General features: G+C 38.3%; 1 protein-coding gene across 6 annotated transcripts in view; it reads right to left on the minus strand.

The window, feature by feature from the left end:
- The window catches only part of GALNT18 (polypeptide N-acetylgalactosaminyltransferase 18), a 246,158-nt gene that overhangs the window by 104,258 nt on the left and 117,027 nt on the right, over nucleotides 1-24,873 (minus strand). For all 6 annotated transcript variants that reach the window (XM_062620164.1, XM_062620169.1, XM_062620165.1 and 3 more), the window contains exons 2-3: nucleotides 21,457-21,649; nucleotides 11,176-11,342 (exon numbers count right to left, since the gene is read on the minus strand). In XM_062620164.1, the coding sequence (XP_062476148.1) occupies nucleotides 11,176-11,342; nucleotides 21,457-21,649 (360 nt within the window). The remainder of the gene's footprint in view (nucleotides 1-11,175; nucleotides 11,343-21,456; nucleotides 21,650-24,873) is intronic.

Here is a 24,873-nt window from a genome sequence, read left to right on the forward strand (position 1 = left end):
ATAGACAACATCTCTGTCCACATGTGATGATTCTCTTTATACTAAGCCATTGAGGTTTTCTGTAACTTCATTACCTTATGCTGTTCTTATCTTCTGGAAGACATAAATGCTGAAGCAAAGAGACAGACTAGATGAAAATTTCTAGTCAGGCACTGTTCACTTCAGACAGCTCTAGCAATTTGCAGATCTACAAAACAAAACAAAACAACAACAAAAAAAAACAACAAAACCAAACAAACAAAAAAACCCAAACCCCAACAAACCAACAAAACCCTGACAATGTTTTTCCTGCTCCTTGTAGTCTTTTGAGCTCCCCAATAGAAGGGGATTCTGGACAAGGCTTTGTTTCTATGTCATAAATCTTCCTTTCTTTTACATAGCCTACCTTTTTTCTTCACCATACCATAACTAAAGCATTCCCCTCTGATATGAAAGCATACTGCATTGCTACTGCCTACTGACTTCTTCCTTGCCTCTCAATCTCTCCAGTTTGCTAGAGATGCAGGTAAACAACAGCTATGAATTCATAAGCTGTCTCCTCAATTTCTGGTGAAAAAGCTTTCCTCAAATCTCTTTTCTAACACTGAAGTAATGCTCTAAGTTGAACTGCCATAAGATTCATTCCTAGTTGAATGGGAACCTTTGGAGTCTTGCAGTTCTCCAGCTTCCCACATCTTGGAGACAGCGTTACCAGAGACAACAATTTGATGATCTCAGCAAGAATCCATCTTGGGCACAAGGCATTCCTGAGGTTGTCATGTATAGATTCTTGCCCTTCTATACAATGCTGTGCAGCACAAATAGCAATAATAAAAATTAACGCTGTTTCTGGAGTATGTTTTGTCTTATATCAAGGCTAGTCTCAGTACATGAAATCCTGTGTGTGAGATACAAACCATACACACAGTCATGCATCTTTTGTCACAGTATTCCTTAAGCTTTATCTATTTATATGCATGGGAATGGGTAAAGAGAAGAAACATTCCTTTGGAAACTGAGAGATAACTGGAGAGATCACAAAGCCAGACCCAGTACTACACAGTTTCACTTGCACGTTCAAAACTGATAGTCAATGATACAAAGACAGTTGGTTTCAAGGGCACAAAATATCACTAAAAAAATAACTCTAGACATTTTATTTAAGAATCAGGCTACATAGAATTATTTTAAACTTGTTGCTCATACAATAATGCTACTACTACAAAGAGACATAGTCACTTGTGTGACACGCAGATGTAAGTACATTTTGCAGGTACTGACACTGCACTTGTACATGGTAATAAAAAATAGAAATCATTGTTTATTGGCTGGCACAGGGAGTTGTAAACTTCTTTATTTGCTGGCAAATGTGTCATGAATTTGTTTTCCATTTTAGAAGACCTTGTTTTCCATTTCAGAAGACCTTGTTCTCTTTCTGCTTTGTGCACATAAGCAAGGACTGATATTAGGGGCATTAGGACAGGAGGAATAATCATTCCATAGCATATAAAAATGACAGACCATGTATCTAGCCCTGGAAAAACCTTTACTCTTCCTAAAACATCACCATAATTCCATTAGGTATATGGTATATTTTTCAGCTTCATAAAACATTAATGCTGTTTGCATCTCGCTTTATTATCTTTTTTGTATTTTTGCTTTTATTTTTCCAATTATTTCTACTGTAAGCAAATCTGCTGGTATTGGTACTGCTTGAAAAGATTGCTTCAAATAGAAGATGGCAGCTTTTGAAACATTAAACAACGATTAGACAGGCACTGGGCCAGAGGAGTGTGTCAGTTAGGAGCAGAGGAACAATGCAGCAGCCTACAGTAAGCTATCTTGGGAGAACTGAGAGCACTTAGCAATTTCATCAAGATTGTCTCTGCTGCCAAACAAAACCAATGATTTATGCTGCCATATTATTTAGCATTCATTGCGATTCTAAATCATTTACCGGGGAGTTTACACTGCAGCGTAGACAAACCCTGTTAAACTCACTGAAAGGCAAAGTGTCCTTTGAGTGGGCATCAAAACCATCTGTGAAAAAATTCTGGAGCACCTACTATTCCTCTCAGATTACACTTGGAAGTAAATTAGTATTAAAAAAAAACTAAAAATCATTTGTTTATTCACAAATTTCATTACAAACTGCCATAGAGATGTGGCAGGTGGCTAATAGGGAACAAAGCTCCATGCAGGTCCCCCAGGAAGAAGTCTCTGTCTATCAAACTGCCAGGAGAGCTAGATTTGCCCTGTCTTGAAGGAAGCAGGTTGCAGAACTTACTTAAAAAAATAACAGGCTTCTAGACATTTATGAAAATCATAAACAAGAAAGGTGAGGTTTTAGCATATAACCTGATATGGAGTCACATCTATATTCTGTCTACTCAGACTCTACTCTCAGACTTCCAGTAAGTGGTGTTAACAAGGGCTCTGGTTAAGGAGGCCCAACAAAAACAAAATATCTTTTCCAAATAAACTGGGTGAGGAAAAACAAGCATAATTGTTCACTCTATCACAGCCTAACCTCCAAGTCTTCATTTTTCCCATGTTAATTTAATCATCGTAAATGGTAATTTTAGAGTTTACATCTAGTTTCATCACAGTTTCCATAAAGTTTTAAACAGAGCTTCCCCAAAGCTTCTCAGGCTGCTACTTGAAGCATACTATTTAAAACAGATTACTTTTCCAGCGCAAAAGGAAAGAACACCATCTGACTAATGGCCCCACAAATAAGTAACAGTGAACGAGTGAAGTCAAGTAATTTAAAATCTGGTCATCCAATCCAGTTGGAGAATACTTCCCAAAGTTAAATGCCAAACACATCTACAGAAAAGTATGCCAAAAGTCAACATGACTTGATTATTATATTCACAAGGATTCAAGTATCTTTTGATCAAAAGTTCTGTCCTTGAACTTTAGACTTACAGTAGGTCCCACAATGTCTTTAAAGCATGTACCAATACCTATAGATGTGCCTTTGTGTACGCCTATCAGGTGAACATAGAATAGTCTGCAATTTATTCATATAGTTTTGCTGATTTTTATCATTTGGTGACATACTCAAACACGCTTAAATGCTTCCTTAGGCAAATATCATGTCTCAAACTCTTCAGCACATAAAGAATTTTCAGGTTCTCTCACAAAGAAGTAGAAGTGTTCAAAATTATCAGCTCTAGCAGGAAGTTTTACCATCAGCTTAAGTTAAGATAGCAGCATTAATTTCATGAAAGTTATCTTTTCATGAATTTTTAAGTATGTTTCGGTTAGGAAGAAAATGTGAATTCTAATAAAGTTCATTTAAAAGGCAATTTCTATTTCTTACTTTATATAGGACACAATCTTTTAACTCCTTTGCCTAACACTACAGAGTATTTGCCCCACACCTTGTCAAACTCTTGTGAGTACCATTCTCTTGATAAGGAAAGAGAAAGAAATTCTTAAAAAAGTCATTCAGGCTCTTAGCAGCTGATGTGACTAAAATATCTCAAATACAAATTCTACTGGATGCAAGGAGATCTCTGGATACTTTACAGGAAAAGATGTTAAAAGGAAATAACCTGATCAAACCAGCATTACTTTGCTGATATCAACAGCAAAATGACATCAGCAGTTCTCTCACAAGTTCTACATGACTGTCACTAAACTGGATCTATCCATATGGCTGCTACTTAAATTTAGTGAGATGTGTGTGAGAATGTTATCAACAGAAACAATTCAAGCATTCTTGAAGGCAAAATAATCCCACAAACGTGAGGGGAGGGGGGAGAGGAAATAGGAGGGGGTTTTCTTAATCAAGCAATTTCTCAGAGATCTCTAGTAATTAATTCTAATGCTAAAATCACAGTGACAGCACTAAGAAGGGAGCATTTATATGCACTGGTGTTCTCACAGTCAGGCTGCCACCAGTTCATAGCACATCCAGTGCACATGGGGTGAATTCCTCATTGCTACCAGAAGGGCTTAGAACTAGTCTGTTCTTCCCAAATTTGACTGCAGACATATGGTTTCTGAATCATACCTGACATACGTGATGCTATTTCCTATAAGCTGGCCCAAATTATCCTTTCATGAAATTCCAAAGTGCAAATGTGCAGCTATTTATCACTTTCAACTGCAGCTGCATTGTTTGTAACAGGCTTTGATGTTAGCAGAAACCTGAGAGCACGTATGACTGTGCCCACACTAAGAATTGTGTCTTTAGAGGCTAGCACAACAGGCAAGGAGTTGCAGAATAAGAAAATACTCACTGTTCACTGAACTACTTGGCATATATAGGGTACACAGCACATGTGAAATAGCTAAACAGTATGAACTGGTACACTATGGCAGGATTCAAGCTAAAACAAAACTACAGTGAAAAAATGCTGTACTGAATCTGACATAGAAAAGGGTATTTATTAGACTGCAACTCTGCAAATGTATTGAGACTGAACTAGTTAAACTACTTTGAGGATGGAATAAAAGATAAGATGACTATATATTAACTTTCAACAACTGCTGGCTAGGGAATATTCAGTGCATAACACTATATGAACATCTGAGTCAAAACCCCTGATGCCAGGAGGCTGCAATAAAAGCTCTGCTGCCCACTGCTGACCTTTGATACGGACAGAGGTTATGCTATCGGCTTGCACACACATTGAAATTTTGCTTTTCCAACCATACAAACAGACTGAACTATACTATACTGCAGATGATTAAAGTCCTTTAGAAAAGCTACTTTGTCACTGCAAAAACCTGCTGAGCACACACAAGGGCAAATGGTCCAACAGAGGTGCAAGCTCTCTAGGATGCTCTTTGGGAGACACTTGGCTGCAGTGGTCCTGCAGCCCCATTTCACTCTCACAGCGCTGAAGCTTTCATAACCTTCCAGAAAATGAAGGCTAGGGACCTTCCACATCAGTTATAAAGAACAGAGAATGTGACAGTTCCCATTAGGAACCAAACAGCATGCTGGTTATCAAACAGCTTTCATACAAATATTCTTACACTGCGACAAAAATCGTTGTTGCCTCCAGCAAGGGATGCTATCTCCACCCCTATGTGTGACTGGATACAAATCAACATTTAAGTCTGATAGAGCTTGGAGTTCAGACAGGAGAGAGTTAGAAACACTGATCTAAAAGAATGCAACATAAGTATTTTCAAATGAAAGCAAAAGAAATGGAAAAACATGCCTGAAAAGAAGGTGTCAGAGAGTAAAAGGAGGAAAATTGGAGAACAATAAAAATATGCCACAAAGGAAGGAGCAGTATACTGCTGGGAGGAGGAAAGAGGGAGGGATCAGTCAGGCAGTAGTTTAATTACTATGGCTAAAGACAAGGGGGAGCTGAATGATGAGATGGAAAAAATAGAGGAGTGCAGTTTGTGAGAAGAGCAGCAAACCCTGGGGTGGAAGAGATGGGCAGAAGGTAAGAAGTGTGGGTATACTGGAATTTGAACACGGAAAATGAGACCCCAACTGGAAGGACACAAACTCATATAAAGAAGGATGAGGTGTGTGGAATGGATGTGAGGAAGTGAACATCTTAAAAGAACAGACTGCCAAGATGGAATGAAGAAAAGGAAAGTGGACTGAGGGAATAAAGTCCAAGGAGTTAGACCACTCCTGGATGACAAAAGAAGAAAAAGGTGTGAAGAGTGACAAATCAAAGCAAAAGAGGGGTAAGAATAGCTGGGACAGATGGCCTTCATTGGCAATGTCTCTCTCTTCTGCTCTTTTGCTCACTTCCTTCTGATATCCTACTCCACAGCCTCTTCCCTTTAAAGCAGGAATCAAACACAACATCACAAGGACTGGCAAGTAAGAGAAGAGACCAGTCTGCAGCCACTCCAGGACATCATCTTCAGGACTTACTGTCCTTGTAAAAATCTCACAGTCCATTTACATTAGTGGTTTTAATTTTTTCCACAAGAGTTTTGAGCTGCACAGCCAGGCATTGCTGGGACATAAGTGTTCATAGTTTGCTTCTGGTTATTTTATTCTTACATATTTTCAAATGCCTCCACAGTAGCAGGCAAAAAACCTGAAGACCCCACATATGCTCAAAGAACTGTCTTCATTTATTCAAGTTTCAGTGCTAAATGTTACTATGAAAGTAAAATGCATAGTCTGTAATGACAGTTAATGTTATTCTCAAATCTACAATGAAGACAGATTTCCCAGTCTATACATAAGTATATGCTTTTTAGCATCTGATTCCTAACTAGTATTACACAGCCCTCTTTCATGTCAGACCCTGCCAACACTACTGAAAACTCATTTGTGTAAGGGCTGGGCAATAACATGGATTTCAGCATCAATACCTTTAATTTATGAGGGGAATGAATGTAGGCAGATAAAGTGAAGCCTTCACAGTGTATAAAAATGTCCCAAAGTGAATTCAGGTTTGAATAAAGTTTGGCTTTTTCCTTGTTTAAAAATGTTTTTATTTGTCTTTGAAATTTGCTGGCATTCACATAAGCGAAGAACAAAAAGCCAAACAGGAGGACAGCAAGGCCTAAAGTTTTCCCTAAGACATTGTTAGCAACAGTTTTTTTAAATCTTCATTCACAGTTGTCTGATCTACAAGTATGCCATCTTCAAATTACACTGTGATATGAAATCCAGCATGCATTTGAACAGTACCTTTGAGTAAAGCTTTTGTAAAGAACAAAAGTCAGATGATCTTCTATTCCCAATTACCTCTTAAAAACACCAAAAAAAGAAATATGCCTTTCTAATGAAAAGCTCTGGACGCTTTCTGAAAAGTTTCTTTTTCTTCAGCGTTTTGAGGACAACACTGCAAATCGCTCAAAGGTGACACAGTTGCACCTGACCCACTTTCTACCACTCTGTGCTAGTTTTTAACAGCGCAAGTCACAAAATTAGCATCCCATGATACCCAGCATTATCACTCCAATTCAATAGCTGTATTCATGGAAATCTCAGGACAAAACAAGAATCATTAAACTGAACATGTTAGAATATTTCATTCTTAAGTAATGACTCAAAGAAAAAGGAAGTAACCTTATGAAACCTGAGCCTCCACTGCAACATCTATTATTAACTTCAATCTGAACAAAATGTCACAAAGGATTATAATTACTGCTGTAACAGTTCATAAGGCATACTCTGGACACATTAATGCACACTGCAACCCCATGAAGCTGAACACATACATCATAGCTCACAAGGAGCCTTTTTAGAGAGATTTCGAATCAACTTAAAATATCGTCATAGGTTCTCAATAAATCAGTGGGGTTCAATGCCAGCAAAAGGAGTGAAAAGCCAGAATGGGACTCCAGTGGCACCACAGAGGACAGGATGCAACAAGCCAGAGAATGAACAAAACACTATTTCAGTACTTTCCAGCTCAGGCCATGTTTTTTCTAAATAACTTTCTGAGATCTAATTAAGCACCGGGAGTCATGGGCATGGTCACTTAGAAGTTTTTTTTTAAAGCCTCTTCTCTGCAAATCCCTCTCCTCTAATGCATTGAGTAATAAATTTTTTTATTGCGAAGTTAGAAACTAATGAGTATATTACCTCTGAAAAGCAAACAGCGCTCCTAACAAAATTGAGAAAGATTCTCATCTGAGAGACAGCACATAAAACTACTGTAAATCAGCTGAACTGTCTGCAGTTGCTCTGTTTCACACCAATGTGACTGAGACCTGAATGAGGCCCAAATGAACAGCACTGATATTTGGGTTACTTATTTAGTAAGTCTTCTGTCCCCCCTGTACAGTAGAAAGACAGACACTGAAATGCATTTTTTAACCTTCAATTAAATTAAATTTTAATACTAGTGTACCTAACAACATATATGAAACATTTAAGTGTTATGCTTATTAGAATTCCACCAGAAAAGATGATATGGTGAAATACCCCCATGAAGCTGTGCAAACGGTTTTATTAAAATAATGGATCCAAATTCTGGGGCCTGCTAAATCTATTTTCTGCTTTCAAATGGCACGTGCTGGCATCTTCACAGTTTCCTAACTTGAAATATTTATTTTAAAACAGGGGAACTTCACAAAGAGAGTAATTGAGGTCTCCTGAAACATGATGGGAACTTGAAAAACTGCACTGAGGTTTAGAGAGAGTCATAGATAATTTGCTTGACATACCCTGAAGTGCATGAAATAAAATGCTATAGCTGATACTGCTCAAGACAAATGTACAGGCTTTGGCTGTACACTTGAATATATGGTTACAGCAATCAGCCGTCTGGAATTTTAAAAAGCAACTAGTTCTTCCACTGCTCTTTTCTGACACATATCTACCGAAATAAGACATGAATCCAGGTGTTCATTACTAGATTCAGAATTCGGCCCATAGCAAGAATTTCTCCCAGTCTATCAGTATATTGCCTCCCCTCAGAAGCAGGAAATTCCAGTGCCATCCTCTAGTGCCAATCATCGTATCTGCTTTAATTTTAAACCACTGTGCTATGGGAATCCAACCAAATAGTGCAAGAAACTCTCAATAAAAAAAAAGTGTTTATTTGCGCTCTGCCTGATCTCTGTTCTCACTTTTTCATTCTAGTCACTTCCCATAGCATGATGTTTCTTGCCTGTGAAATCCATGGCTGTTGCATCTCAGAAAAAATCCTGCTTTGAGTTATAAAAGTTGCCATCCCTGGCAAAAGCCTGACAGTGAATATACCTCCTGTAATTACGATTCTGACAGGGCTCTGCAAAAAGCAGAGTCTGGTGCCAGACTCCAGCATAAAGCAAGTTTTTTCTCCCTCAGGTACCATTACAGTGAAACCCAGAGTAACCCACTTATCTTACAAGCAGCAACACTTGCAACCTAAAGAGATACTAACAAAGCCATAGAATGACACTAAATACAAAGGAATAATTTCAACCATTTAGAAGGGAGAAAAAAAAAAATAGAATACTGTGAAAGCAAAAGTGAATTGTAAAATAAATATTTCAGGATTTAAACTAATAACAGAAAAGCCCATAAATCATCTTTACAATCACTCCCTTTTCTACCAAACACCCATCCTCTCCAAATAGAGGCCTGTTACCAGCTCTTCAGCATACATTATGGGATAAAGGGGGCTCTAGGAATCTAATTTACTACTGCAGGGAGGAGATGCCAGAAAAAGGGTTAGAGTAGCAGAAAATCCTGGAGACAGCTGATTTTTTATAGGAGACTAAGTATCACTCTGCACAGAGTGATTTCATACAGAATGACATGTAACACCAAGCCAAGAGAGCCAAACCAAAGGTTACCTTCCTCTCAATTTCTGTCCTCCTGTCTGAGGCCAGGAAGCTAAGGATTTAAAGCACTAGAGGGTAAGAAAGGCAAGCTTGAATAAAAGGCACAGCCAGGCATAAAAATATGATACTATAAAGTACTAATACCAGTACTAACAAAAAATGTGGCTGAACAGGTCTTCCTGAAAGACTGAGTGGTTCCTGTGATTTCTTATCTATTTCAGGTAAATAATAACAAAAACAAATACTTTTGACAAGCCCACAGAGCACAGTGCAAAGCGTATTTGTTAGTGAGCTCGTCACAGTGATGACAGGCTCTCAGAAACACTGGTGTTTCTGACACGGCCCTGCAATGTGCCCACTGATATAACTGCCTGTAAACTACAGTAAATCAGACTCAACCTCTAGAAACCACTTTTTTCAGTCAGATTATTTTTCTTCTATGGCTGCCTTGTGGTCAGTTCCTGTGCATCCACGGGCCTTGTGCCCTGTATCACCAATACTCATTCATATTCACTGAGCTCCTGTTTGAAAGATGCAGGAATTAATTTCTACAAACACATTCCAGAGCTCAAGTCCACAAAAAAAAAAAATACTTGTTTCTTATTTTCTCTATCAAATGCCATGTATTACATGAAGGAGTGGGCAAAAATCAAAGACCACCAAGATTTCATCAGTAAAACAACATGTCAAACAACTGAACTGCATGCTGCAGCAAATCAAAATTCTACTTTAGTTCACAACATGTTTCTGAGACACATGTATGCACGTGCACAGATGTTAATTTTGGGGGTTTTTTACTTTGCTTATAATTTGCTGTTTCATGGGATTTTTCATTTACTGTTTTTCTATTTACTGTTACCATCTCATGGCTACATCACAAGTTGTGCCATGAACTAAGAACAACTCATAAATCCTGCACCCCAATTCACTCACACTGTTCCATAACTAGGTGTTTCAAGAAAAGCTTGGTCAGCCTTAGGTAACTCTAACCATAGTATTATTCACTGGAATTGTATTTGACATAAGCCTACATCAAGTTGTTGGGTTTTGTGTGTTCTTTAAAGGGTCGGGATTTGCTTTTCCCTTCACTGACAGCAGAAGAGGAGAGGATGAAGTGCAAAGCCTAGGGTGGGGAATTTATTAACTTGTTTTCCAAAAACCTTCTTTTCTGTACGAATCTGAGACACATTTATGATGAGCAGTGAGTCACAGAATCTAGCTGCAGTGATCATATAACAGCTGTAATGATGACAAGGATATGAGAAGCCCTCTGCTCAGCATTTTCCTTCAACAAGATAAATTCAGATTCTCCTTGTATTTTAGGAGTTCAGAATTAACTCCCCAGCAGAGCAAAAGTTTTAAGTTCAGCATTCTGTGCTTATTAAAATGTCATTGCTAATATTACCAGAAAATAAGACATGCTCAGCAAGGCCTCACTGACAAACACCTAAGCAAGTACTGAACAATCAGATATGGGCAGTCCAGTCCTTCAAATCATGAAGAGCAAAACCTGAACACATACAGTAGAAAAGGAGCAAGATAAATGCTGCCAATGAGGAGAATAGGAAATCAAAATGAGATGTCCAAGAAACAAAGATGCTTTATACAAAGTGAGTATGCACATACAAGCATACAACTGAAACAGGAAAAGCACAGGAATCTAATCCCGTAAGAACTCTTAAGTGCTAAAACATCTTAAGTCTATAGTCTGTTCTTAAACATCTGCTTACCAGACACCTTAAACATACAGAAATGGCATCGTATCTTTGTACATACTCTTTTTAACATGCCCATTCATGCATATTTGGAGACAGCCCAGCAAAACTGTAGGATGAAGAAGGGGGAAAATTCAGTGACAACATTTGAAATGCCTGTGGGGTGAACAGGTGCCACAATTCAAGGATTGTCATTTATGATTCAACCTCTAAGTCAGAAAAAACAAACAAACAAACAAAACCAATCAAATCCTCTTACCATTATTACTGTTATCATCAACTAAAATAATTTCTTTGAGCAGATGAGCAGGAGTCCGGTCAATGGCTGAATGGATGGAGCGCAGAATCACCGAGAGAGCTTCATTAACAAAGATGAATACAATACTGACCTCAGGAAGCCTCTCAGGAAATGTAAGGTTTCTGCACCTGAAAGTTAATAAATAAATAAATAAATAAATAAATAAAGATGTAAACTGTCAGAAGTCACAATGTTAACACAAACTGTTTCAGAGAAAACTATCCCTAGTCTTAAGAATGACAGACAAGCTTTTGTGGGCACCCATCAGAAGGCCCCTGTACTTGCCCAGAGCACATACAGGCGATAACCAGATGAATTAGTATGTAAAAAAAGGAATCTCCCATATCTGCCTATGCAACTAAGGCCTAGAGTGAGCCCACATTTCCATCCGAGACCCAAAACACTGCAAAGCAGATGCAAACTCTTGTTTAAACGCAGCTTCCAATAGCAGTCTTTCTGGACAGTGCAGACAGGAATAAACAGAGTTAGCCCCTTACTTTAAAAAGCATCTTCTTAATAGGCACATAGTTCCACAGCATCAATGTAAGAGAGAAACCATTAAAGCAGTGTTTGGATTTACTTATTCCCACTTGTAGTTTGAACTCTTAGCAGCATAACAAATCAAAACTTACTTTCCAAAACCACTTTCTATTTCTACTGGTGCATTACTCTCCTATTTTCACTGAAAAGTTTTCTTTGAAGCTTTCAGAAGAGTTGAAAGCATGACACCTTTTATATTTTTTTGGAGTACCACTGGACAGCAGATCAAACGTAACAGCTTGTGGAAGTGTTACTGTGGTGTTTATAATCAATTACCCCACCTGCACCCTCCCTTTTGCTTTCCTTAAAGTGAATACTAATTCATTAAGCATGACTTGTACTAAAACTTTACTACTCTTTGAAAATCAGATTCTCATAAAGTCTTACATTTGGACATCTTTTATGTCTGGCCTTTAAAAGCAGTCACAGCCATAATTCTTACTGGTTTCAGGGAGTTTTGCTGGCAATTGGGATTTTCTAAGAACTTTTCAATTGATTCACAAAGGAAATCTAAATAAAAATCAAAATACTGCATCTTTCAGCAGAGTGAAATGCACCCTGTAAACTACATTGCTGTATAGAAACACACAACACGGAAAATAAGTTTTTTCCATGAAGCGCTATGGGCCCTCTGAATGAATCAGAGCCACAGGTACTTTCCTAGAGGTAAGAACCTGGGTTAGGTTTATGCAAAATGAAACACCACAATAACAGGAGAAGGAGGTGACTTTTCTTCCAGAAGACAACTAGTGAAAGACAGTGTTTTCTCTTTTAATCAGTAGGTCAGGAGTTAAAACCTTCAACCAGGACAGAAGAAGCATGAGTTCAGTCTTCTCTGAACTCCCCAGAGGGCTCTTGAACTGCTTGCCAGCTCAGTGTGATAATTTTCCATCCTGTTTTTCAGAGTCATTCTACTTTCTGTGGAGCAATTAAATGTATGCTAAGTTGGAGTGCTAGCAAGGAAGTTACTCTAGACTCATGCTGGGGGCAAATTTCTTAGAGGAGCAACCTGTATTGCAGTACCCATTCCAATGGATGTTCATGCATTTTAAACTCTGGATTCACTTTCTATGGCTATGCCATATCTTCTAGATTATAACACCACAGAAACTCCTGTGATCTTTTTTTTTTCTTTTTGCAAACTTACTGTTTTCACCTAAGAGATGCTGCTTTGGCTGAAGGAATAAAGGCCCCTTCACACAGCATGCAAGTCAGGTGTCAGAGGACTTACTGGGAAGCAGTACAGAATCACACAATGGTTGAGGTTGGAATAGACATCTGGGGTGTCATCCTGTCCAGCCCCCTGCTCAAGCAGGGTCACCTAGAGTCAGTTGCCTGGGACCCTATCCAGACAGCTTCTAGGTATCTTCAACAATGGAGACTCCACAACCTCCCTGGGCAACCTGTGTCAGTGTTCCATCACCCTCACAGAAAAAAAAAAAAAAGCTGCCTGATATTCTGACATAGCCTCCTGTGTTTCAGTTTGTGCCCATTGCCTCTGGTCCTGTCACTGGGCACCACTGAAAAGAGCCCGGCTCCATCCTCTTTGCAGCCTCTCTTCAGATATTTATATACATTGATGACATCCCCGTGAGTTTCCTCTTCTCTAGGCTAAAGTGCCCCAACTCTATATACGCACACAAGGTTTCAAATCTTAAAACAAAAGATAGTTCTTCACACCTGCCTCCTGTACCCTAGAGCAGGTATTTCAACCTCTGAAATTTAACCTCTGAAAATTCTTCAAGGAAAGGTCAACTGTGGTGAGCAATCTCCAAAAGCGCTGCTTAAAAGCACTGCCTAAAATAACTGAGTAAGTGCAGCAGGCACAAATTGGCTTGGGCTCAGCACTGTCAAATCTGAGGGGAATCTTTGGCAAATGTGAAATTTAGGAGTCACGAGGGTTAAGTGGCATCTGAAAATAGGATTTTCAAAGTATATATTTCAGGTTCAAACTGCCTGGAAGCACCCTGTATTCATGATCACACTACAGTTTTTAAATGCCAACCCTCACACTTTATTAAAAGATGCTAAGACCATGACAGATCCAGCTCCTTAAAAGGACAGACCCCTTCATAGCACATCGTGTGTATGCATGTACGTGCCATTTGTACACTGACAAAGAAAATCCTGGATACTGTTACTATGTAGATGTCAGCTCTTACATGCAAGTTAGATGTACAAATCTGCACAGGCATAATGAGCAATTACTAACAAAAATCTAATCTCCTGTACACCTCTGTGTAGATAGCACATTTCTGTTTGATGCAATAACTGAAATTCCGTCCAAGTTTTGGAAATCAGGCTTCAAAGACTATGAACTAGTTAACAGGCTTAAACACACTGAAATAATTTGCAGTATTACCCTGTAAAGAGCCTACAAAGTGTGTTATTTTAGTGATTCACTTGCAGTCAAAATGCACAGATATAAAATGGTCCAGCAAACAAAGCTACAACCAATCTGTCTTTTAGGTGTCTAGTTTAGACATAGTAATATTTGTAAGCCTCAGCCATACCAATGTACAAAGAAGATAAAAATGAAACTCTAGTAAAAATGGTAAGATATCTCACCTATCAGATAAAGAGCAACACAATGATTTTGGAAAATATTTTAAATGACAGTGAAAATACATTGAAAATAGTTCAAAGAAGTTACTTCTGTAAAAACTGGTGGGCTTTTCCCCCTCCGACAATTAAGCTAACGTTGACATATGCATAAAAGAAACTTTTTCTAAGAAGTTACTGACAAACTATATTCCAAAAATGTCCCAGATGACAAAATCAGACTCAAAACACTGCTGCCATACCATGAATAAATCGAAACATGCAAATAAAATTCCTGCTTCTGACATGTCTTCCACCCATTTAAAGGAAATTATTTGTATTGTTTTTCCTACCTACATTCATTTGCATCTTTTCAAATGAGATCACACTGGACAGGATTTCCCATTGTCTAGCACTCTGCAGATATGGGCAAAGCATTTAATGCTATGAATATCTTTTCACTCCCATTTTGCATACATTAAAAGATAACTAAATACAAGAGAACAGAATTAGACTCCCCTTGTGCCTAATTTCTTTAGTCTTTACAAATGGATTCATTTTCAGCTAGGGTACATTCCTGAATGGAGTTCATGTTTTCTTTTTTCCCATTCAGAGTCATTTATCATCTTTACTTCCAGCTTGGCTTCACTTTCTTTTTAATGTGTGCAGAGTTCTTAAAAAATACAATTTCCTGTCTATATTATTTTTCATATCAGATGATGACAGTAAAAATTACCTAATTATTTTTTTTAAACAAATCATAATTGAATTCACACACCTCAAATCATGCACAGAATACAAAGCACTTGCACAGTTTGACAAGTATATCTGTCTTTATGCCAAGTTTCATAAGGAATGAAATTCTGCAATTCTAGGAATGCATAAGAAATAGGTAAAGAGAAAGGGTGCGTATATATGCGTTCTGAATATACGGAAGGGGGTCAAAGGGAGAAAACTGTATGGATCAAAATCTTAAGATCCATTCGGCCCTAAGAACATAACAGTTGGGTGGCAACCAGCAACATACACATTTCAAGGACAGCTCTGCCTTGGACTCATCAAGGGGCCTCTGACAAGACCCCTTACCTGCTCCTCTGCAAAGTAAGGATCTCACTAAAAACACACAAACCCACAAAGCACAGAGCATATTCCAGTATTATGACTAAGTGATTCTTAAATATAAATTCTAAATATTACTTAGAATTATACTAACAAGTATGAACCCAATGCAACTAAAAAATTACCGCTAGCAACCTACTCCAATAAATTACATCAGGCTAATAACACTAAAGTAACAGTTGTCATGGTTACCAGAAATTTAGAGAAACTCCCGGTGTTCTATCTCAAGCACAACTCTGGTAAATGGAGGACATCATACATTATGAATCTTCAAGTATTTGTGCACAAGAAAATTACATTTCTCTGGACTACGTGCATTGTGATAAGACAATTTAGCCAGTCACATTAAAATTAGTTTAGCGTAACAATGCAGGAAGAACAACAGTAAGAACGATTCCCTGTGCTAATAACTTATCTCTGAGACCTTCTACCAATACGAGTATAAATTACAAAAAATAATTTCTGCAGTTGTTGAGAGCCTTTCACCAAGCGTTTCACAGGTATCACAGGCAACAATGGTGACAGAACACGGTTTTGGTTTTAATCACTAAATTAAGTCATCTAATCCATGGGTGTTGTTTTTTTCTTTTTAACAAATGGTGCAACAAAGCATATTACTAAAACATTTGTGGTTAAAGGATTGCTTTAAGAACACATGTGGAAGGGAGCTTTAGTTCCAACAGAATAAGAACTTATCAGAAGCCCAAGCAGAAACAGAATTGTACCTTTTTCAAGACTTTTTTCATCAGCCAGAATAGCAAATGGAAGCTCAAAATATGGGAGGGGAAAAAAATAAATAAATAAAAAAAATCAGTCACATTCTGGCAAGTTTATCATTTCGTTTGGTGGTCATTTTTCATTATTATCAGTATCTTAAGTGTTAACTGAAATATGCTAAAAAGGCTGGCACTGAACAATATATAAAAAGGGCTTTTTTGCTGATCTCTGAAGATTACTATCTATTGTTACGAAACTACAGCCAGTGAGACAGTATTTCTGAGGCAAATCTAGAAATCTTTGGGGGGGGTGTCATCATATTCTATTACATGAGAGCAAAGGCAGGCATACAAACGTGAGGAATTTGAATATAGAGTTACCATACAGGTATAAGCAAACATTAACAACTTTTTTTTTCTCTTGGCACCAATTACTAATAACAAATTTTAAAAAACTGCAATAAAGAAAGACTAGAAAACAGGCAGGGAACTTGATAACTATACAGATAAGTTCCAAGACTGTAACACTAGATTGATTAGTTCTTGGTCTCCTAAGCATCTTACAGAACAGATTTAATTGTAACAGGTTGATTCCCCACTGCTTTTAATAAAAGTTACTGATATTGATAAAATAATATAATAAAGGTCCATCTTTTTCTTGGTAGTTAAACCCAAGATCTTTCTTACAACAGTTTTAATAAAGGAAAACCTACAAGTTTATAGAAGTCTGATGTCTTGAACACTACCTCCAGGACTGCATATACCACCAATGGACATTTTGGACAGATATACACACATGAACAGCTTTTGACCTAAACCACATCATTCTCCTCAATCAGCCAACACTTAATTTTTCTCCCTTGTATTTGTATTTGCATTCAATGGATTTCCTGCCTGCTGTTTGTGCTCAATTTATCACAAACCTAATTTTGCTGCTATTCAAGGCTTCTATCATTATCCCTTGCTGAATTGAGCCTCAAAGTAACACAATTTGCAACTGGTGAACTCTTTGAAACAAGAAATCCTTACAAAATGGCCAAAGCCTTTCTCTGCACAGGAAACAGGACATCTCCTCTCCACTTGTCTAGAGGCCAAACAGCACTGACTCAGCTATTTAGCCATCACCAAAGAAAAAGCATCTCGGCTTTAAATGCTTCTTTTCCCCCTCCACCATCCTGCCTTTGCTTCTTCATACAAATACTGGTTTTACTAAGCAGAAGTTTGACTAACTGCAGTTACACTGACTGAAAGAGTTGCTTTATGCCTACTGGTCAGCTCCTTCGTATCATACAGGCTATGCAGTAGCAAAACTCTGCAGAATAGTTCCTCCACTACCCTCCAGCTCTCTCATCACATAAGCAAATAATGTTACCTCTCTTTCCCACATGTGCTGCAGCACACTGGATCTGGCCCCAAAAACTTACAAGCCAACAAAGTAGAATCCTAAGGGCATCCACTTGACAGATTTAGTACCCAGCTTTAGGATCCCTGAACAATCTAGCTTCTAATAGTGTTTTTCTGAGTGATCTTGTTCAACATTTCATTCATGGCAAGCTTTGTGGATACTGCTTGCCCTACTTAAAGTAATGAGTATAACAGAATTATAACTAACACAGAAGTCTTACCTTGTTCCTGCACACAGTAAGGGCAACGCTGCCTTCCTCAATGCTTCCAAGCTCATTAGAGTCAGTAGTTATTTGTTAGTCTGCAATGTAGACATGTTATAGGCTAACAGATGCACGTAAGGGTGGTAAACAGCAGAGCACCCAATTTCAGCAGCAGAAAATAAACGGAGGCTTTGCCAGAGACAGTATAAACAATATACCATATTGCCTGTACTATCTACTAAGTACTGCAGAAACAGTACTTTGGGATGTGACAATTACTTCAAGAGGCTAATATATCCAGGTGAATCATTTATTACAATCTGTATTATAACAGATTATTCTGGACTGTGCTGGGAACTCCACTGTGCTAGGGCAAATATTCAGAGTGAAAAGTAATCAAATTTTGAACATTTTACCACAGGACATGCGCTCATGACTGTACAGAGAATTAGAAACCACTTTGCAGTACCTAAAACATGCGAAGGTCCCACTGCAAGGTGTGCCAATTGCCACAGCCAGACACAGCTGCAATCAGCTGGATGTTTCCATCTGACTGATAGTCATTTTTTTCTGGAGAAGTCAGAGTTCAGGAGGTGGGCAGAGTGCACTGCCCTAACTACTAAATGTGGTCTCCCACCTCTGCATGCCACCCACATCAGAGGACTGGGCAATGTTGAATACTTGCCCTCTCTTTTACATGTGTTTGGCTCAGCAATCTCTGTTTTGTTCTCTGGTTTTCTCATGACAATAAATGTTGATAATATCAAGCCTAAAAAATCCTCTATGCCACAATATGCGGTCATTACATATGTGGATTGGCCTTTCTCACTGCAGCACCTTGCAAAGAAATGCTGAGCTCCTCTGTTATTTTGATGTGAATTCTCAGAGCACTGCAGGCAAGAAAGAAGGTCAAGGCTGAGTCATACAACTATGATATAAAAGGCGCTACTAACACCACACACTCTTGGCAGATCACTTAATTCTCCCAGACTCAACTGGGGCCAGTGATCTATGAATTACTTTAGATTTCAGTTACACATCTACTTCTGTTTTCTTTCCATCTTCCAGTACTTCACAGGATAGGTTATGAATACAGATGATAGACCACAACCAAACCCAGATGAACTCCATTTGTTTAGCTACCTGCCCACAAGTCTCTGGTGGGATTCCAGTGTCATGCTGACTCTTGCAGAACCACCGTCAAATCTAGGATAGTAAGCTTGGCTAGACCTAGGCTAACTGTCCAGAGCTATTATGATACCTCTATCATATTTTTGCTTTCCTGCACTTCTAGTCAGAACAGGAATACCACAATTAACTAAGGTCCAGCAAAGCTGATCAATGTGGCCTCCATGCCGCTTGCTGTGTGCTCTCTTCAGACTAAACTGTCCTTGGCTTTCATGCTGTCCTGGGTTCAGCAGTAGCAGTCATTTTTCTCCTTCTTAGTAGCTGATGCAGTGCTGTGTTTTTGACTTTCAGCCTGGGAACAGCACTGATAACACCGATGTTTTTAGTTGTTGCTCAGTAATGTTTACTCTGACCAAGGACTTTGTGAGTCTCATGCTCTGCCAGGGAGGAGGGGAAGCTGGGAGGAAACAGAGACAGGACACCTGACCCAAACTAGCCAAAGAGGTATTCCATACCACAGCACATCATGACCAGTATATAAACCGGGGGCAGTTACCTGGAAGGGCTAGATCACTGCTTGGGTCCAGCTGGGTATCGGTCGGCAGGTGGTGAGCAGTTATATTCTCTCCCCTTGTTATTTCCCTTATCATTATTATTATTGGTGGTAGCAGCAGTGATTTGTGTTATACCTTAGTTACTGGACTGTTCTTATCTCAGCCCATGGGAGTTACATTCTTTTGATTCTCCTCCCCATCCCTCCGGGAGTTGGGGGGGCATGGGGGGAGAGTGAGACAGAGACTGCGTGGTCTGATTTATGGCTGGGCATAAACCACAACACACGCTGTCCCTGTTTGAGCCTGCAAGCTGCCCATGGATAATTTAAATACATCTATATAGACTCTGGAACATTCTAATTCAATTTGCTTTAAAGAGAGGTGCTACAAATCCTAAAAATTTACTATTACAGTGGAAAATGCTCTGTCAGAGTAGGCTTTTTCCCAATAACAGCCATGAATGTGCTTTCACACAGATGAGAATTTGCATATCTGGAGTGGGAATTCTTTTTTCAGCAACACAACTTTCAGAATACCCTGTAACTCCGTACTCCACAGGGTGCTGTAGATAGAGCAAACAGTTTGCATACTATCTGACAATACACTTCATTTCCCTCAGTATCAGAATGTCAGATTACTTGATCCTGAACAATAATAAAATGTGTGGATAAAAAAAAAAAAAAAATCTTCCTGAGCTACTATCACCATGCTATTACTTTGTATATGTGTTCATAAACATATTATAATGTCTAGCATGTTTCTGGCAGATAGTTAACTAAGGATCAAAAATTTCACTGAAATTAGGATCATGATTAATTTCTAACTGGAGTTTCTTTTAAAATCCCAACCTCAATTTATTTCTCTCAGTTATAGTATCATTCATTTTCTCTGTCTTTTTAATTTTTAAATCCTATAGTTATAAAAAATTTAGACTGAAATAATTCAGGAGAGTCATTTCCAAAGAGAGATAAGAACAGAAACATTTCTGTCATTGATGTCTTATTAGTGACAGAAGATTTATTTTTCCTCTAACTTAGTTTACAATCAAAAAAATAAGAGACTGTCCCTACAGACAGTACTAAACTGATTTAACCAAACTACAAATACAATTGCTGAGTTTGATTTCCTTAAAGCTGTTATTTCAGTAAATCTACAACATAAATACTTCTAAAATATAATGGCAAAATGCACCACTTGCTGTTTTAGTTATTAAAATGGTTAAAATAAGAGAGTAAAATCACACGTTCAGTTCAGTAAGCACTCATCATGTTTATTGCAATGATGTATTTTTTTAAGGGTCTGCAAGTTTTCCCTCCAACCATTTCCCCATCGCCAGACCTGCTGTTTATTCAAAGGATCAGATGGATCACCACGGCTGAAAAAAAGTTGAGCATTAACTGTCTCTACAAACAGTCCTACCAGAACAAATACACTGAAGGGAAAGTTGCTAACTCCCTTAGTCCCATCCATCTCACCAAGCCGTTGTGGAATAAGAGCGGACATATTTACCCTGCCTGACATGCATGTTTCCTAGGAGAGAACAACCCAGTGAAGGAGGCTCCATGGGCATTCAGCTGGTACATACTGCTTGACTAAATTGCACCTTTCACCACTAAAGCTAAACCGTTTCACTCTCTTACCTATTTTATCAGGCAGTTCTGCGCTTTCAAAAAGAACAGTTCTTATTTCTTCCTTAGTCAGATCTTGTGATAAAATCAATATTGAACATTAAAAGGTTATTCTTTCAGCAATAAAACACTTGCTATCAAATGTAAATTGATTAAAGTTCTAAATGATCTTGGGAACTTTTAATGGATATTTAGTGGCATATTAACAGGACTTAATTTAAGTACTCAAGTGTTTCAGGAGACATTTCAAACTTCCAACTTTCATATATATGACAGAAATTACTCATTCTGGCCATTGTATGTAGCCTACCTGCTACACGATCACACAATACAACACTTCCAGGTGCAAAATTGCTAACAGACTCTACAATTCAGGACCTATGATGCTAGGCTGAACTACAGGACTCACCCGTTAGGCCTAAGGTCAGGCAAGGGCCTGTCCAGTGGTAAGCGATCACTCAGGTAAGCATTGTAGCCATAATACTGGAATTGTTTCAGTGCAATCCGTCTGTTTTCAGGACTGAGATCCTGGCCCCAGTGAGCAAAGAGAGATGAGTCAGTGAATGCTTCAGCAGGATTTTCTTCCAGTTTTGGTGGAGCTTCTACAAAAGAAAAAGACAAATAGAAACAATTTCAGACATTAATTCCAACAGGCTCTAAGGCACATTACTTTAAAAAGCATAACTTTAGGGAGAACATCACACAGAGCAGCACAGGCTGCCAGTTTACAGCAGCCTGGAAGTCTTCACGTAACATGCCCTCACATACTTCTTGTAATACTGTAGCTATTAGCACCTAAGGCTCAAAATGTAATATTCAAAATATAATTACAGTTAAAAGCTATATTTTTTATCACAGTCTAAAGGCTGGGACTGAAAATTCTAAATTAAGTAAATTTCAAAAGGATTCTTATCAGACAACACGAATTTTGTTTTGGTTTTATATACAAAGATGAACTATTTATTTTCAGCCTGAGTTACCTTGCTAGAAAAGATTAAAGTTTTGAAGGGGAAAAATAAAGACAGAGAAAAGAGACTCTATACACAAGAGTGTGTACACTTTGTACCTGAACACACATAATGGCTGCCAAGTCAGTGTGTAAAGTACAGATTCAACAGAAAAAATTCACTGCATTTGGCATCCAAGTTTAAATAGCAAATCAGTTTCAGTCACACAATAAATTTTATGGTCCAGTTTACCAATCCAGTCTATTTGAATTTTTAGTCAATACTTAGTTGTGTGCAATAATGTTACTGGAATCGTCACTTCGTAATATATATGTCATTATAAAATGCTTTTGTTCCACAAGGCCACATCTCTGGCTGCTATAACAAATAGAGAACATGGGGAAAAAATACACCTAGAACTTAATTTAAGAAGAGCTCCAGTACAATGCAATCACAGCATTCATTCTCACCACGTAGTTCCTCAAGAAGTCTGTTCCAGGTTATTTGTAAGGCTCTCTGTATCAGTACTGTCTCACCTCTCGAAGTAGCCCTTCAGTCTTTACACAGTCAACAACACAATCTAACTCAGAGAACTGTCTCTGTAAACACTTTATGATATACGGTACAATAATAAGGAAAGATCAAATGCCTTACCTGACCCTGATCTGTCATCATGAACTAGAGCATCTAATTATTTCTGAAGTCTCCACAGCCATTAACAATTAGCCATCTAACTAAACCCTCTAATTTCTGGAGAACTGTACTCGCAAACTGTAACTGTTTGGTCGCATAGTAAATTTCAAAAATAAAAGCAAATCTTTGGGAAGTCTTCAGATGTGTCCAACAGGCAGAAACTTCAGCTGTGTCCAAAGTCCTCCTCAGCACTCACACAGACCTGACAGCTGGCTGCATGGAAACACCTAAAGACAATAGTAGTATATGCCACCAGAACCCTGACTCCCAAAGAATGCAAAGCAGCACATTCTTTAATCTCTTACTAAAAAGAACCCAAATGCAAAAACATAAATTAAGAAGACTGATTTATTCAAGATGTTTTCCTTTTTTCCCCTGACAATACTGACAAGAAACCAATGATACTTGTTTCCCTGCATTACATTCCGAGCTCTATAAATACGTAATGCTTCTTCCCTTGTCAAGTACTGCATCCCAGCCTGAATTCTGGAATCAGCTCCAGTTCTTCAAAGATGAATGCTGTGCTAAACCCTCTGTTGAACCCAGAAACTATTCTGACAGGTCCTGCTACCAGAGATTGAGAGAGCGTTCACAAACTCTGTAATTAAGTAAATTAAGAAAGTTTGATAAATTCAGATCATTTTAGAATAAGAACTTGAGAAAGACATAATAGCTTTTAAGTATCAGTCCAAAAATCACAGCAACAGGGAGAGTGACAGGTATCTCTGTTGTTTGTCAATTACATGATCTCCACAAAACCAATCTGAAATTACACAAATAATCTCACAAAGTTTCTTCACATCATAAGAAGTATTCAGATCAGATACACTCCTGATCCTGGCCAGTGGAAATTAACATTGCTCAGCACTTTTCAAGAACATGCACATTCATGCTAATCAAGAAAACTATAAAAGTATTTGTTCAACCTCTTGCGTGCTATCTTAATCTGGATTTCTCCAAATCAAGCACACTTTCCCTGAAGGTTTTAACTTCTGTATTTATTATTACACTTACAATAGAAGACTGTAGGATCCACACACAGGCAAAGAGAACACCAATGCACGAAGACAACTGAATAAAAACAAGACTCATGGTAATAGTGAACGCATACGCTTTTGTAACTACAAGCAGTTCCAAGGATAATTTTCCATGGATGATGAGCCATCCCAGAAACAATAGCCTTCACAGACTCATACAGACATCTATTGAATTTTATCTAATGATTTTGCAGGTGGTGATGATCTATGAATCTCTTGCTGGTTTCTGATTGAAAAGCACCCAGTAATCTAGGTTGTATCTATAAGACTGAGATTTTCCAGCAACAGGTATCTGTGAATTTAGTCTCCAAGCTCTAAAAAACCATTTGCCAAGTGCATCCATTTTTTGTATACCAAGCAAACATGCTATTTCAATGTTATTCTACAGGAAAAAAGCTTTAGCAAGAACTTCCAATTACAATTCAAATCAATTGAATTAGGCATGCATCTCTGATAAAGTCTTTCCTCCCTTTATTTGGTTGAAAACCCTTTGGGGAAATGACTTCATTGAGTCAGTCTCTCACAAGAAATAAAATCGATTATTATAAGACTATCAGCTGCTTTTTGATTAGTAAACATGCATATTTGATACCTTAGTCTCTGTAAACAGATCTTGGCCTGAATCTCACAGCCAGTTCTTACACCTTGCTTCTACAAGTGCAGAATGATCATGGGAAGCTAAGGCTCAAAGGTGAACCAGTAAGTGGTACTGCCTGAAGCAATACAAAGGTAGACACATTTATCACATTTATTACTAAAAAGGAAAGATCAGTTTGATTCTTCCTGTTGGAAGAAAGCTTACCATGCACAGCACATTGGTGCAAATATTAACATGTGGTCTCCTCTCCATGAACTTTTCATACCATGCAAGAGCAGCACTGTACACAGACATGAGCCTGATATCAACTCTTGGCAGTCAGACACTTTGCCATTAAATTGATTGGTACCAGAGATAAATTACACAGATGTCAGCTGGCTGACACCTGGGCTGAGAAGTCTTCCTTCCAGAAGACTGGCCGTTCATGGCATCAGCACGCTGGCTCATCCCACAGCGCTTACCTGAGTCAAATAACCTCACAGCAGGTTTTCCAAAACTATTTGCATGTCTTTAGCTCATGCTTTCTGGATTAGCTATGCAGAGAGTTATGC

This window comes from Pezoporus occidentalis, unplaced genomic scaffold (assembly GCF_034315485.1).
Source record: "Pezoporus occidentalis ecotype Australia unplaced genomic scaffold, CSIRO_AGI_Poc_V1 ctg22, whole genome shotgun sequence".
Classification (NCBI taxonomy): Eukaryota; Metazoa; Chordata; class Aves; order Psittaciformes; family Psittacidae; genus Pezoporus; species Pezoporus occidentalis.